The 15,412-nt window shown below is 55.9% G+C and overlaps 2 protein-coding genes and 1 non-coding gene across 4 annotated transcripts; 2 read left to right on the top strand and 1 right to left on the bottom strand.

Annotated features, from left to right (window-relative positions):
* Nucleotides 1-564: 564 nt before the first annotated feature.
* Trnav-uac (transfer RNA valine (anticodon UAC)) lies at nucleotides 565-637 on the top strand. The gene has a single exon. It is a non-coding gene; the product is annotated as a tRNA-Val (tRNA).
* Nucleotides 638-2,901: 2,264 nt separating this feature from the next.
* Nucleotides 2,902-15,060, bottom strand: Sgca (sarcoglycan alpha). Of its 2 annotated transcripts, none has more exons than XM_026386775.2 (10): nucleotides 14,967-15,060; nucleotides 14,125-14,244; nucleotides 13,877-14,031; nucleotides 13,602-13,674; nucleotides 13,013-13,211; nucleotides 12,352-12,514; nucleotides 10,725-10,933; nucleotides 10,444-10,470; nucleotides 5,773-5,965; nucleotides 2,902-3,752 (listed from the first exon to the last, which is right to left on the bottom strand). In XM_026386775.2, exons 1-9 carry the CDS (start codon nucleotides 15,001-15,003, stop codon nucleotides 5,785-5,787), a joined length of 1,164 nt encoding a protein of 387 aa, XP_026242560.2. In that variant the 5' UTR covers nucleotides 15,004-15,060; the 3' UTR covers nucleotides 2,902-3,752; nucleotides 5,773-5,784. The 2 variants fall into 2 exon arrangements, with proteins under 2 accessions (XP_026242560.2, XP_026242559.2); XM_026386774.2 differs by lacking the exon at nucleotides 2,902-3,752 and adding an exon at nucleotides 5,343-5,487.
* LOC113181300 (histone H1.9-like) lies at nucleotides 9,278-10,234 on the top strand. The gene has a single exon (XM_026386776.2). It carries the CDS (start codon nucleotides 9,290-9,292, stop codon nucleotides 9,815-9,817), a length of 528 nt encoding a protein of 175 aa, XP_026242561.2. The 5' UTR covers nucleotides 9,278-9,289; the 3' UTR covers nucleotides 9,818-10,234.
* Nucleotides 15,061-15,412: the final 352 nt, after the last annotated feature.

A 15,412-nucleotide genomic window follows, 5' to 3' on the forward strand; every position in this document is an offset into this window, starting at 1 on the left:
TTAAAAATACGGCCCTTGTCCAGAGGTACATGGGTCCTGTTGATCAGTTTATCGATGCATTTGCTTGGTGATGTGGGTCTGCTTGACACGCTGCCCAGGCAACCCCCTCCTAGCTGAACCTTTGGTGCCCACGACTCTTGCTGTTCAGGCCCCAACCCCATCTGGACCCATGGGGATCTGAAAGCTTCCTGAGCTCAACATCCAAGCCTCTACCTGGCCAGTACCCACCTGTTCAGGCTCACTGTCCCCCAGCCCACATCTGTCACTCAAGCCAGAAAGGGTGGTCACGATTCCCACATATGCACCCACTACCCGCTTTATGGCTTTTCTTTGCCTGACATGATGCTCCTTCTCTCTGTTTGCTCCACACCAGGTTCAAATATCCCATTGCCCCTGCTCATTCCCCTGTCCACCCCAGGCTGAGACTGGCCCTCTGAGCTCACAGAGGCTTCTTCCACGTCCATGTCACCACATCCCACCCTGTTCTCCCCAGGCCAGAGGCCAGTCCCTGTGCACAGTCTGTAGATACTAGGGAGAAGGAATAGTAAGAATGTGAGAGAGGCTGGGGATGTAGCTCAGTGGGTAGAGTGCTAGCCTTACATGCACAAGGCCCTGGGTTCAATCCCCAGCACCACCAAAAAAAAAAAAAAAAAGAATGTGAGAGAGGCGCCCCTTACCTGTGTGCAGGTGTGCTAAGTGTGAGAAAGAACAGTGAAAACCACCTGGGGCAGGGGAGCAGAAGGCAATGACGGACGGGTCCTCTACCTGGGCAGTGCCATAGAGTAGCCGTGAACCCCTGGGCTACCAAGCATTTGAAATGTGACTAGTGACTGAGGGATGCAATTCTTACTTTTATTAACTGTCATTAATTTAAGAACTCTGTGGGTGGGTGGCTACTGTCTCAGGCAGCATAGCTCTGAGAGAGTGACCCTGCCTCCCACCTACATGCCTGAAAATCTGCTTGTGGATGTGTTATTGCGTGTGTGTACCTGGGTGTACCCATCTGTGGGCTGTCGAGGTGGCAGGCCCCACCTTGTGACCTCGGGTCTGTGTCACGTGGTGTGGGGATGGTGTGTGGTTTCAGTGTGTGTTCAGGACAGGAGGGGAGGGGGACAATGGAGCCATTGTACCACACTGCCAACTCAAGCCCTCCTTTCCGCTGACATCACAGCTGCCCTAAATACAGCTGCCAGACCCTGTCCGGGGACCCTCACTGTGTCCTGCGTGGTGGCATGGTGCCTGCTGCTCTCAGCTCTGCTCCTCAGGATTTGCCTTGGTCCTCTCTGTCAGCAAGAAGATTTAAGTTCCTATGGCTAACTTTTCAAGTCAAATCCAGATGGAAAGAAAACTCTAGAAAAAGAGGAGCCTTCACTTGAATTTTTAATTTTCACCACTGTCCTGGAACCCTGGGTCCCTTCGGAGGCCTGATCCCATCCATCTCCTGGCAGGATTTTCTATATCCGGAATCTGGTGGGTTTTCCCTCTTTTTTTCCCCCAGCATCTCACCCCTCAGTTTTCCAGGTCCTCTGACTTTCCTAGACATTGGAGCTGGTGGCGGGGAGGAGGGGCGGGGGGAGGGCTGACTCGCTGGAGTGTGGAAGCCTTGGCATGGGGGTGGGGGCTGTTCACAAAACCAACACCCACTTGGGGAGGCCTGAGCAATGATGTGAGGAGGTGAGGCAGGTGCCTCTGGGGGTCCGTACTTGGGTCTCCTGGTAGGTGCCCATGAATGGGAATGTGCCTTGCTCTGCCCACCCACGGGTGTCCTATCCATGGCATGAGGTCGCGCACATGTGTGGAGGGGTGTGCGATGGAGAGGTGTGCGGGGCGGGGCGGGGGGGGGGGAGTCTGTACACAATGAGGGCAGCTTTGTCACATGTGGGGCAGTGGAGGAGATGCCATGTGAGCTGTGGAAGGCATGGGTCATAGCATTTGGGACATATGTGTCCATAGGCAGAGGAGGGTCTGCCTGTGTGAAGGAGGATGGACCAGATATGAGTAGGGAGGGTGTGGGGAGACGAGGAGAGGGTGAGTGTGGGGACAGACTGTCACCTGAAGTCCCAGAGCCAGTGGGAGCCCTGGTGCTAGTGAGAAGCTGTGTCTCTGTGGCCCTCTCTGGGGGTGTGTGCTCTGGAAGTTACCAAGTTGGGCTGGGTGGCATGTGGATGGCCCAAGAGACAAGACCCGGGAAGAGGGCTGGCCTTTGTCTGGGAGGGTGACAGATCCTTAGACCCTTGGAAATTTCAACACTGAGCAGAGGCTGTGCGAGACCAAGCCGGGGAGGAGATGAGTTTGATACCCACGGGTGCAGGCAAAATTGGTATTCTCCTCGCATGGGACAATGAGGGACCCAGAAGAAGAGCTGCTGAAAGAGAAGGGCAGAGAAGCAAGGAAGGGGACAATGGTGAGCGGGGGTTGGGGCTCAGTGGTAGTGAGTGCCCTTGTCTAGCACGGGTGAGGCACTGGGCTCCAGCCTCAGCACCGCATAAAAATAAATTAATTAAGTAATTAAATAAAGGCACTGTGTCCATCCACAACGTAAAAAATTATAAAAAAAAAAGGAGGACGACCAAGGCCCTTGTCAGGACCCAAGCACATTCTAGAGCAAGGAGGCTAACATCCAAGTTCTAGGGGACTCATTTCTGTGGAACAAACTCTTTCACTCCCCACCAGGGTTCCCCAGATGCAAGCAGGAGGGCTGAGTGAGCAGGTTCAGTAGAAAGCATGGAAGGGACTGAGTTCTGAGCCAGAGTCGATCTGGAGCAGAGATAAAGTACATGGAGTCATGGAACCTGTACCTCCCCCTAAAAATAGAATGTGAGCCACACATGTCTTTTTTTAATTTCCTAGTGGCCACATTAAATAAAAAGAAAAAAAAGAAACAAGAAACATTAATTTTAATAATGTTTTTTATTGAGCCCAGTATCTCCCCAAATATAACTTCATCCCTCTACTTAACAGCACCTCTTTAGTTTGGACCGGGCACATTTCAAGTGGGCAGGACAGCGCCACACCACATAGCAGTTCTGTACCAAGGAGGGTGCGAATTTAGGCGTCCGCCCTAACTCACAGGGAGAAGCTGAACTCTTCAGAAGGCCTAGGTGGACATGGAGTCCATTTAGCCTGGGTCTTAAGGGAGGCAGGGAGACCTCAAGGACAGCTGGCCTTGGAGAGACTGCAGAGGGCTTGTGTGTAATCAGGTCCCCATTCCTGGGAGCCACGAGAGTGCCTTGTCCTCAGGAAGTCCCCCAACAGCCCAAGGCAGGTATGGTGATTATTTCATGAGGGAACTCAAAGCCCCATCCAGTCCTGCTCAGGGGAAGTGTGCCTCCAGGGGCTGAGGCCTACTGTAGGTGGGGCCCTGTGTCCCTAGGTCTGGCCCATTGAAAGGGCTGAGGAAATGTGGAGAGTCAGGCCACGTGTCGTCAGGCCCAGCCAACAGTGGGACTGGAGATGGGGAGCAGAGTGTGGGGCTGTCTGGGGGTGGAGGTGGGGCTTGGGGGCAGCTGCCCCTCTGCCAGGGTTTGTGGGGAGTGGGGTGTGACTGCAGTAGACACTTGCCCTTCTGGGAGGGGCTGGCAGCGCAGCACTGAGTGTGACTGAGTCTTCCCCGTGCGCCGCTGGGCAGCTGGCTGTCGCGTGTGTGTGCCTGGGCACGGCTCTTCGTCCTCTGCAGTCACGCCATCCTCCGGCTACTTGTCTGGGCCACTTCCTCTCAGGCAGGCGGCCAGACTCCCGTGTGCTCCTTGGAGCTGAGCGGGGAGGAAGGTGCTGCCAAGACCCCAAGACCGGGCCGGGAACAGGGGGCGGGGAGCTGGCCTCGAATTCCCCCATCCCTGGCCAGCACAGGAAGAGCACAGAGGAGGCCCAAGGTCTGCCTGCCGCTGGGGCCAGACGGGACTGGGGAGACTGCAGCCCCCTCCTCAGGGGGCCAGGGCGGGAGGGAGCCAGCCCAGGCAGCAGGCTGGCTGCTCCAAGCCCCTGGTCTGAGCAGATTCCCTGCAACTCCCCAGCTCTCCATCAGATGATGGGCCCAGGAGAAGCAGAGGCGCCCTGGTCTGTCTGGGTTTGCGCCTAGTTCTTAAGGAGGCTGCTCCTCCTCTCTGGGCCAAGGGCTAAGCAAGCCTATTGCTAAAGCCTCTCCTGCCCCCACCCCCAGTGCCCCACAGCCATCAGCTAGTTAATGAGTGCACTGAACACTGAGTCCATAAGCATTCGTTGAGGCTGGCAGAGGCACAGAGCTGGCACGGTGTGTGCCCCCATGTGGGTAGAGGGGGCACCTAGAGCCATCGCTCAGCAAGCACTCATTGAGCACCCACAGAGTGAAGCAGGGAGCCCACGGGGCATCTCTCAGAGAGCAAGGAGGACTGTGAGGGGGTCCCAAGGCCAAAGGCAGACTGGGAGGCCTCTTTGAGAACACGCCGTTAGGGCAGAGACCAGAACGGCAGCCTTTAGGGAGGTGTTGGGGTGAGGGAATGCTGGCGTTCCCCAGCAGAGAAAGGGTGAGGCGGGCCAGGGTGCTGGGTGCCAGACCCTGGCTGGATTCTCTTGCCCTTGCCACCTCGAGAAGCCTGAGCCATGTGTCCCTGCTCCTCTGCTTTATCTGGGTCACCTCTCCGGTTTGATCTCAGACCTGCCCTCACATGGGAGTGGTAAAACGAGACTGGAGAAGGCACAGATGGCAGTGAGCTGGCCCACTTTGGTTGTAGCCACCTGGAAAAATACCCTCGGGCCCCTGCACAGCCAGCTGAGCTCTCCCGGGCTCCTGGGGACAAGGCACTCTGTGGCACTCAGCTCAGTATTCTAAGCTGTGCGGATTCTCTTGTCCTTTCTCTGGAGGAGCCACCAGGAGGGGAGCCCTCCAGCCTGGGGCATTCTGTCCTGCCTCCTAACCTCTCTCCAGTTCTAGATTGGCTTCTCTCTCCACACAACCTACAAAGAGACCCCCCCTCCAAAGGACTGTGACAGGTGTTAACTAAGTTTCCAGGTCAGGGTCGAGATCTTCTGCTTGGCGAGCCCCTCAGTCCTCCAGCCACTTGCTTGGGGACCTTGGGTCAATCACTTACTCTCCATAGTTCTCACTTTTCTTATCTATAAAACGGGTGTAATGATCCAGGATTCTCTCACTGTCAGGTTCCTATGAGAGCTGCATATAGCAGATCCTTCCCACTTCCTGAAAATCTGAGCAAACAGCAAAATGCTAGGAGCCCAGAGTTGGCTGGCAGCCTCCAGGGACTCCCAGAAGGTCAAAAGGGAAATGTAGACAGTGAGGACCGTGGGAGGCTGTTAGGAGGAGGCTGCTGGGAGGAGGCTGTGGGGAAGAGCATGCTGGCAGCATCAGATGAGCAGGGCAGCAGGCATTTTATTCTGGGGGTCCTGACTCCAAACACCCTTAGCCCTCCCCACCTCATCCCTCTGCTTGTTCAGAGCCTGGGGTCCAACTGGGCCGGGAGCAAGAATCAGCCAGTGGGAGGGGTCTGCAGCTCTCTGAGTGGAGAGAAAAGGGAGTCTGAGGTCAGGGCTGGAATTGGAAGCAGGGGAGACAGACAGGAGGACAGACAGAGCCAAACCCCAGTTCGGGTTGCCTGCTTCCCCACCTTGACCTCTGACCCTGAGTGCAGCGGGAGGTATAACCTTGACCCTGCTGAGCGCCCCCTGCCACAAACTGGCCGATCTCTGGGCCCTGCCTTCCCCTGACCTCATCACCCCGGCTTTGAGACAGGGGCCATCTTGTTTCCAGAAACGAGGCTGGCGCTGCCCGGCTGGACCTACCTGACAGGGCACTCAGTGCTGGTCCAGGATGAGGGGCACCTGGGCGCTGTCCACACGGGGAGGCAGCCGCTGGCCCGTGCGCACGTTGAACATGGGCAGGGTGGAGAGAGGCCGGGGCACCTCTCGGCTGGCTGCCATCTGCCGCAGCTCCTCTGTGTTCCCGTGGATGGTGTAATGGTGGACCATCTGGATGCTGGAGACAAGGGCAAGGAGTCACTGTCAGGGTTAGTCCCCCAGGGCCTGGCACTGCCTCTGAGCCACCCCGCAGGCTGCCCCACTACTTCTTGGTGGGGGGTGGTAAGGGGGCTTACACAGCATGTGGGATCAGGGAACAAACAGGAAACTCCATGGTGTCTGTTTGTGCCCAGTGATGGGTGCACAGGCTCTGGGTGCCAACAGTCTGAGCTCAAAGCTGTGTGTGCCTGGCAAGTTGCTTAACCACACTGTGTCTCAGGTTCTCCAACAGTAAACTGGGATAATAATGCCCACCCTCTAAATTGTTCTGAAGATTAAATGAGATTGTGTCTCAGTGGTAGATAATGAAACACAGGCTTAAATACATCCACAGTGGATATATATTTGCAGAGGCCGGTGTTTTCTAGGCTTTATATTGTTTTGGGTTTTTAGTGGTTTTTTTTAATGTTGTTATTTTATTTTCCATACTAGAAATTGAACCTGGGGGAACTCTGACACTGAACTACATTCTGAGCCCTTTTTTATTTTTTATTTTGAGACAGTCTTGCTAAGTTGCTTAGGGCCTTGTTACATGGCTGAGTCTAGCCTCAAATTTGTAATCCTCCTGCCTCAGCCTCCTGAGTTGCTGGTATTGCAGGTGTGTTCTTCCCAGTTAGGGCCCTGACTGTATTCTGCTCTTGTATTCTGATGACTCCTGGTGCCTTCAAGCACTCAGCTCCTTCTCTCAGTACTCATTCCAAACACAGATCATCTAACTGTCTCCCTTCCCTCCTGTCTCTTTGTCCGTCTGGTAAACCTACCGTCTCCCTGGCCTTCTCTCACTTCCTAGCTTTCGCCAACCTGTCTCCCTTCCCGGAACACCTTCCCCATGTCCTGCTGAGACACGGGCATCTCATCATTTGGTTCCTCAGGCTGCTCTCTGCCCCCTTTATATCCTGACCCCCCTCCCAGCCCCAGCTCAGCCTACCCCATCACCGGCCCTTGTCCCTGTCTGTTTCAGACCAAGGCTCCTTTATGCCCAGCCTCAGGCTCCATCCTCAGCCTCTGGAAGTCCCAGCAGCACTGAATGACCACGCCTGTGGGGGAAGTCCTTCCTGAGCTCTAGCTTCAGGTCCTCCTCAGAAGACTCAGGCTTGTTTTCATTTGATGCCCTCACTTGCCTGCTTTCTGCTGCAGGGCCGAGCTGGGTAGCACCACGGTTAAACAGGAGGAGCAGCTTTGGGTTGGAACCTGGGTTCCACTGCTTACTGCTAAGTGACCTTGGGCCCATGACAACCCCTCTGTGCCTCTATTTCCTCATCTGCGATATAGTTGTATGCATTAATCCAGGAAAATCACCCAGGCCATCCCCTGGTCAGGCTTGTAGCCAGCAGTATCTATGATTATGGGACACTTGCCCCAGGGGTGTGTCCAAGCCCTTTTTACACAAACCCATCCATATTTGTTGGCCCAGCGTGGTGACATTTCCCCGGACTACCTGGTTTCCTGCTGGGTCAGAGCAGGGACTTCTCATTCTAAACAATAAGAATTGATTTTCTTAAGGGTGGCTGGGGTCCTGGGCAGGCTGAATCGATGCCACTTGCCACCGAGTTACTGATCAGGTGGGGGAGGGAAAATCATCCCCAGGCCTGTCTTAGTTTCAGTGAGGACCCCAGTTAGAGCCTGAGAGGTTACAGAAACGTGTGCCACCTCACCCAGAATGGGCCACAGTCCCCAGGGGGAGTGGGACCCAGTCAGGGGAAGAAGTGCTGTCTCAGGCCAGGGGCAGGTTAAGGTGAGCTCTTAAGTCTGGAATTTGGCAAATGGAGTTCTCCAAAACACAATTTTCCATTCCTGAGCAAGGAGAGGCTGAGGGGAGAGAGCAAGACGTGTGTATGGGTGCTGAGGTAGAGAGCCACCTAGTGACGCCTAGGAGGGAGGGACGCCTCTGTGGGTCCCTCCCACCTCAGCCCCACATCGGGGCTCCTCACTCTGGCAATACACGGGTGGAAAAACATTCTGGGGATATTTTCTTAGAGCCAAAGCAGATGCCAGGCCCCTCGGTGCCTTTCCCCCCCATCCCAGGCCTTCCACATCAGCGCTAGAACAGAGGGCATTCACACACATGGCCCGAGGTCTCACTCCGCTGACATGTGACCCTGTATGCTGTGCGTCCGGCACAGTGTCTTTGGGGCCTGGAGGAGTTTGTTACCAGTTAAATCTGATAGAGGTGGAAAATAGCCCGCAGAATCACAATTTGTGGATAATTTGGAAAAATGGCAGACATCGAACAAAGCAGAAAAACGGAATTTTGTGGAACTAAATCAGCACAAAACCCAAGATGATAAAGGCTAATATCACACTTGGCAAAATTGGTTATTGATTCCAGATTGACCAGGGAAGCAGATTTCCCCGACAATATCCAAGCTACATAACTGACCCAAAGCAGAAAGCAAAGAAAAGACTGGTCACAAGACAAAATCACAACAGAGACAATTGATCAAATTTGGCACCACCACCACCACCACCCCCGACACCAAAACTGAGGAATGAAATCCTCTCTGTGAAATGTATATGGAAAATCATTGATCTCAACTACCGGGTCGGGGGGGAGTCTGTAAAATAACAATGAACACAGAAAATAAAGCAAAGCCCTTTGACTGCTTGGCATAGAAAGTTGTTGGAGGAATAAAATCGACTTACATAGATCAAGGAATTTCATTTCTGCTTACACCGGAAAGCACCTTCCCCATAAAAATTATGTTGATATAATTCTGATGTTTAAATGTTTGTATTCTCCCGACTCAGAGGAACAAAGACCCAGTGAGCAGAGATGGTGAGATCAAGCCGGTAGTTTAAAGCTGACGGCTGAGGACACCCTGCAGTCCTCTCAGGCACAGGTACCTAAGCGTGCACCCAGGCTGCACCCTTCCACGTGGCCCCCACAAGACACAGCTCTCCCTCACCGGGCACCTGGAAGGTCAGATGCCCACACTTCAGACTCCCCTCCTGTCTGCTCTGCCCAGGAGGGAACTATGGGACCACTGTGACCTCTGCAGGATTCTGGTGGCCTCACAATGCCTCCCTGAGGTCACCACAGAGATAAACCCACCACCCCCTGACCCCACAGCACAAGACTGCTGAGGCCCACTGTGGGTGATCATCCTTGGTCCTCCTTCTAGCCCCCCAGGGCAAGGCGAGGCCAAAGCCCTTCAAGAAAGCCTCTGAAGAGAACAGGAGCCAGGACGCAGCTCGTCCACCATCGAGAGCGGCACAGTGGAGACTTCCAGCCGCCACCCTGGAGGTCCCTGCACCTAGCTCCCTTCAGCCATCCCAGGGAGAGATGCAGAAAGACACCTTGCTGCAGTCCCCATCCGTACCCTCGGCCTCAAACGCTGCCATGGGTGGAGGCCGGCAGGCCAGCGCATCAGGAGCCCCTAACAAGAGTGAGAACGCACACTGCACCTCCCCCAAAGCCCACCGGAAGCTCAGCATGTCCAAGGTGATCATGAGGGCTATGGCAGAAAAGGGGACACGCCACCGCGTATCCCTGGCGGCTCTGAAGAAGGCTGTCACCAACAACGGCTACAACATGGCCCACAACATCTGGCGTTTCAAGCGTGTGCTCAAGAAGCTGGTGGACAACGGCATGCTCCAGCGGGTGACCGGCAGGGGAACCTCGGGCTCCTTCCGCCTGGGCAAGAAGCGGGCCTCCAAGCTTAAGGCCAAGGGACGGCAGCGGCGGCGGCCGGGGCACCGCGGATCTGGGCAGCGCCGGTCTGGGCAGCGCAGGTCGCTACTGGGCTCCAAACAGGGCCACAAGCGGCTTTTCAAAGGGGTTCGCAGGGTGGCCAAATGCCGCCGCCATTAACAGAGCAGGCCAGCCAAGCAGGCAGGAGTGCCCGGTGCCACAGGCTCAGGGCAGTGAGAATAAAAAGGAATCCCAACTTACTCCTCTCTGGCCTCCTGGACTCTCTGGGGCTCAGGGAGCAAGAGGGGAAGAGGGCTGGGGTTTGGGAAGGAGGGGCAAGGCTGTGTAGGGGGACCAGGGACAAAATAAGTGAGATGGATAGGGGAAGGACAGGCAGAACCGAAAGCGTCCATAGCTGTCACCGTTGCACCTAGGCCCTTGCATGGGGAGAATCTGAGGCTAGAAAGACTAATGGAGTGATTGTGTAGCAGAGCGCAGCCTGGAGAGTGTGTTTGCACGCGTGTGTGCACACATGCATGCGCGCCCACCTGAGAGCTGCTCAAGCACTTTCCCCAGGACAGTAACAGGTCCCCCTGCCCTTTGTTACAGCAGACTCTTCTATGACCAGAAATAATGCAAGATCAGGCCCAGCACCCACTCAGCCTGGGGCCAGGGCTCCAAGGTCAAGGGCAGCTCCCTCCATCTCAAGAGTAATCTAGTTTGTCTCTGTTGCTTATGGAGGTTGGGGAGCCCAATGGGACAGTCAAGGGGGGTTCCCACCCAGCCCCCAGCTTTCTCCTACTTACTCAGAGGTGGCCAGGTCTCTCTTCAATCTGTGGAAGAGTAAGGCAGAGGGTTAGTCCTGCTCTGAGCTCACCCCTGGTGTCCCCAGGGCTGCAATGTGGGTGTTCATCATAATCTGGTCCCAGGCTAGGCAGGCCTAGAGTCCCAGCTGCCCAGAAAGGGGCCCCTCACTCTTCCTCTAGCTCAGAACCTCACTCTTTGAGAGGGTCCCACACAGCTCAAGGGCCACAGGGGCCCCTTGGATGTGAGAGCCACCCTGCCCTCCATTTTTCCCCACACTCACCGTCCTTCTCGCCGGCAACACATGACATAGGCCAGCAGCAAGGTAAGCAGAAGGGCCACCAGCAAAGGCAGCAGGAGAGTGACCAGGAAATCTGCCAGGAAGTCTTGGGCTGTGGCCTCCGTCGGTGGACAGAAGAATGGGTCATGCTCCAGAATTCCGTCGCCTGGGGTGGTCACCTCATCTACCGGCTCTGGCACTGACTTATCCACCTGCACAGAGAGCCCACGGCTAACCCAGGAGCTGCTGGCTGGACACAGCGACCTCCAGGGGTCAGATCAGAGGTTCCAGGGCTCTACTCTATGCCCCTATGCAACCACAAGGATTCTTCCAGCCTGCTGCTCCTAGCTCATGTGACTAGCAGGACAAGCACTTGACCAGGAGACGAGAGGCCAATGCTAGGAGAAGTAGGATTATACAATGGTTAGCGTCCAGTTCTAGGGTCTGACTGCCTGGGTTTGAATCCTGACTCAGTCTAGTGGTTCACTGGGGAGGTTTGCCTCTGTGCCTGGGTTTCCTCATCTGTAAACTCAGAGTGATCACAGGGTACCTGCCTCCCGGGGTAACAAGCTGAATCATGCTTAGTGTACAATGCCCAGCACATACTGAGTGCTCAGATGTCATCAATGACAAGTCCCTGATTGTGGGACCATGAATGAGTCCCTGTCTATTGGTCCACTCCCAGGAACAGAGAGCACCAGCGGTTTCTAGCCTGGATTGGCATCTCTAGGGACCCTTAACATGCCAAAGCACTGTAGTGAGCCTCCCTGGTTTATTACTTGGAAACTCTCTGCTTCTGTTGCAGATGTGTATGCAAAGGGGCACCTCAGAGGGAAGCAGACAAAGCTGTCACACAGAAGCTCTCAGTGTGCAAAGGTTTTGGGGACTGCCCTGTGGGGAGTCATTACTGGATTTAGCTTTTGGGCTGGGCAGATCTGGACACTAGGAGCTGGAGACTCCAGATGTGGATCGTAGACTCTGTCGCCCTCTTGTGGCAGAAGGTAGAACTTCAGGGTGTGTGTGTGTGTGTGTGTGTGTGTGTGTGTGTGTGTGTGTGTGTGGTGTGAACAAGACAGAGCACAAACTAAAGTTGAGACTGAAACCAGGGATACACAATACACACGGGACTGGAGAAGTCAGAAAGGCTGGAGTGAGAAGCAGCAGGAATGGAGGGAGAAACTTAAGGGGACCATGCCCCACCCCCAGGCCTGGAGCTAGTTCACTGCTTACCCGGGTGCAGGATCATTGGGATTAATGGAGCACCTTTCTTAACAGACATTTGGGAAGGCCTGTGCAACCTTGTTAATTGGTGAACACTTTAGGCCCCCTGGTTTTTCTACACTAGATCTCCTCTTTACCTCAAATCAAAGGGGTTATTCTTTCATCCATATAGGTACTCAAATCCCTAAGAAGCTATCATCTAGGCTAATGAGCAACCGAGCTTCTGTGTCTTGAGCGTGATAACTCCAGGATAGTTTGCATTTGTCTAAGAGGAGAGACAGTGTAAGACACCTGGCACAGAGTTGGCATGCAGCAGAATCCAGTAAGAGGGAGCTAACTCTTCTTGATTTAGCAGAAGCTTGGTTTTAACCACCTGAATAAAAGTAGAAATAAATGACCCACTCCTCACCAGGGACACATTGCACCAGTCAACACGGAAGTGAGGTGCCAGGTTGTCGTAGCAGGAGAGAAGTGGAGGCTGGCCCTGGGCACAGCGGGCGTGGCTGTCAGGGGAGGCAACCATCTTCAGGCAGGTAGAAAAGGGTGAGGCAGAGCCCACCTTGATATACACCCTGGGCACAAGTGAAAGCCAAAGTCAGCAGAGTGGTGGTGGGGGGCGCCTGGACACCACTCTGCTGGGGGTGTTGAAGCTGACCTGATTGTAGGCTGGGACCTGGGGATGGGATGGGGGGTGGGGCAGAAGCATGGTGCAGCTGGGGCCCAGCAGGAGAGGTCCCAGCCTCCTCTCCCTGAGATCTGGGGTAAAAATGACAGGACATAGAGCACCCTACTCTATTCCCCTAGGGATGTTCTTGGGTGGACCTGCAGGAAGTGCAGGATTCAGGGTAGCTGGGGTTTAGGCCCACGAAGGACAAGAAGGAAGCAAGGGTTGACTGGAGGGGAGTGGATGGCCGTGTGACTCCAGGAGGAGATGGACGGACATGGCGAGGATGTGTAGTGGGGACAAAGCCCTATCTGGAAATTAGGGGGAGTCCCTGCTTCATGCCCATCACCCTGATCCCAAGTGGACAGCCTGTCCTTTAGGAAGCCCTGCTGGACTGCACACTGACCCTTCCTTCCGGCCCTCAATGGGAAGAGGGACACGGCCGCCACGGTCTAAGGCAGAAGTGATGTTGAGCAGCTGCAGCTCCCCGGGCTCCCAGAGCCCCGCCAAGGCCGTGAGGAAGCGGTGGGCAGGCGTCGAGGGCAGCACCTCCTCCACGTCATGGTTGCGCACCAGGAACTCAGCTTGGTAAGGCAGCCGGGGGCCTGGGAAGCCAGGTGAACACTTTAGGCTGCCCTAGCCCCCGTTCTGCACCCCCCGATCTTTCCCAAGCCTCCCCTAAGCTCCTTCCCACATCCCCACACACGCCTTCCTGCCCCCAGCACCCTGAACCTCACAAGTGCCAAACGCGCTGCCCCGTGACTCACTGCCCCGTGGCCTCAATGACTCACCCAGCCTCACCGTCTGTGGGCAGAGTGGACAATAGCACCGCCTGAGACTGGACCCCCAGCCAACACTCATTCCCTGAAAGCTACCAATGTCACATCCTCCCTGGCCCCCCACTCTCTCCTACTGTCCAAGCCTCTCCCTTCCACAACCACCACTCCTCCCAGGAGGTTCCTCAAGACTGGCATTAGCTGGGAAGCTGACCCTACCTTCCGGGTCCCCAATCAGCAGCACCAGGCTCTGACGAGTGGTATCAAAGCTGTCCCGGTTGTAGGCTGTGACCTGGGGGGTAGATGTGGGGTTAATCGGGGACCGTGGCACAGCTGGGCCTGGCAGAGAGGACTGATAAGGAAACTCAGTTAGAGGTAATAGAAATTCTATGTCAATGACCGTGAAGGAACACTCAACTCCCGTGGGTAAGGCTGCCCCTAGGAGGCCAAGGTGACCCGCCCCCCCGGGAGGTTCTGGGGGTCCCTGCTGGCACCTCGATGACCTGGCGCCCACGATCTTCTGGGGTGGCGGTACCATAGAGGAAGCCAGGGTTGTAGGGGCTGCGCTGGGTGTAGCGGAGCCAGCGGGGCAGATCTGGGTGTCCCTGCAGGTGGGCGTGGTAGGTGATGCGGACGGTGGGCGGGACAGCTGGTGGAGGAAGGAAGAGGGGATTGGATGCCTGACCAGAGCCCAGGGCCAGGCACCCCCCAGCCCCTCAGGTGCCCACCAGGCCCCTCTCACCGATGTGCTCTGGAAGACGAAGGAAGGTGGCGTGATCCAGTGTGTGCACAAAGGCACGACCCACCAGCGGGTGAAGTGTGGTCTGCTGGGCCTCGGTGCCCCCCAGTCCTGCCAGGAGACCTGAGGCACCCCACAAACCCCAAACACACAGATGGCCTCAGTCCTGTCAGAGCATAAGCTCCATTCCCCACCAAGCCCCTGCCTCTGCTGCCTCTGAGCAAAGGAAGACGTGTTGGATTGACAATCGAGGCCCCTGTTGGGGTCGCAGTGGGCAGGGACTAGTGTTTGACTGGGAGGGGTGTGTGGGGTGGATCTGTTAATGACACTTGGAAATGAACCCCAGGCTGAATGTCTAGGAGACTGGTGGGGACAGTGGGCTGAAGGAGCCTTCAAAGGAGCCATCTGGAACCCCGAACCCCCACCTGCCTTCCCTAATATCCACAGAAGACCAGGGCCTACACTAGAGGCCATGGGAAATGTAGCAAAGAGGACAGGCCTCCGCGGCCCCACCCTCCCTCTTAGGGCCAAATTTAGCCTGGGCCTGGAAGAAGTCGTAGCCCAGCCAGCCCATTAAAGGGCCCATGCATGACCCTACGGCCTCTGCACTCAGGCCCACCTCAGCCCTGGGACACCTTCAGGCCTCAGACCTCCCAGGCCCTACCCCCCAGAGCCAGCTCCCAGCCCCTGGATCCTGGCCTGCCTTGATGCCAGCACCCCAGAGCCTTTCAGGCCCTACCTTGCCCTCCACAGATCCCTCCCCTAAGGACCCCCATTCTTCCATCTCATCATCAGAAAACCCACCCTTCATCCTGGGCCTCCCCCTGAGAAAGTCCCCAACTTGCCCACAAGGAGAGGAATCCAGATTAGTGCTGCTACCATGGCTGCTCCAGCCTGGCCGGCCCCTGTGAGTGACAGAGACAGGGGCAGGGAGAAGAGGAGGGAGGGAGAGAGGGAAAGAGGGAGGGAGGAGGGAGGGACGAAGGGAGGTGGCCCAGAGCAGCTGGGTCCCAGCCTCAGCCACGGGGGCCCTCCCCATTGCCACCTAGAGCAGGCACTGAATCTAGGGTGGACACCCTCCTCACAGTGTCCCTCCAGTCAGTCGTCTCCTCCTTGTGGCCACAGAGTTTTCTAAACCACCCACCTGCCTACTTGGGATCTTCTAAAATCCTGTTCTTGAGTTCTTGAGTTCCTGGTGGCTTTCAGGTCCATCCTGCCTAAATCTCTCCACTACACTATAGACAGACAGACAGACAGACAGACACACACACACGCACACGCACACGCACAC

Source organism: Urocitellus parryii, chromosome 7, assembly GCF_045843805.1.
Source record: "Urocitellus parryii isolate mUroPar1 chromosome 7, mUroPar1.hap1, whole genome shotgun sequence".
NCBI lineage: Eukaryota > Metazoa > Chordata > Mammalia > Rodentia > Sciuridae > Urocitellus > Urocitellus parryii.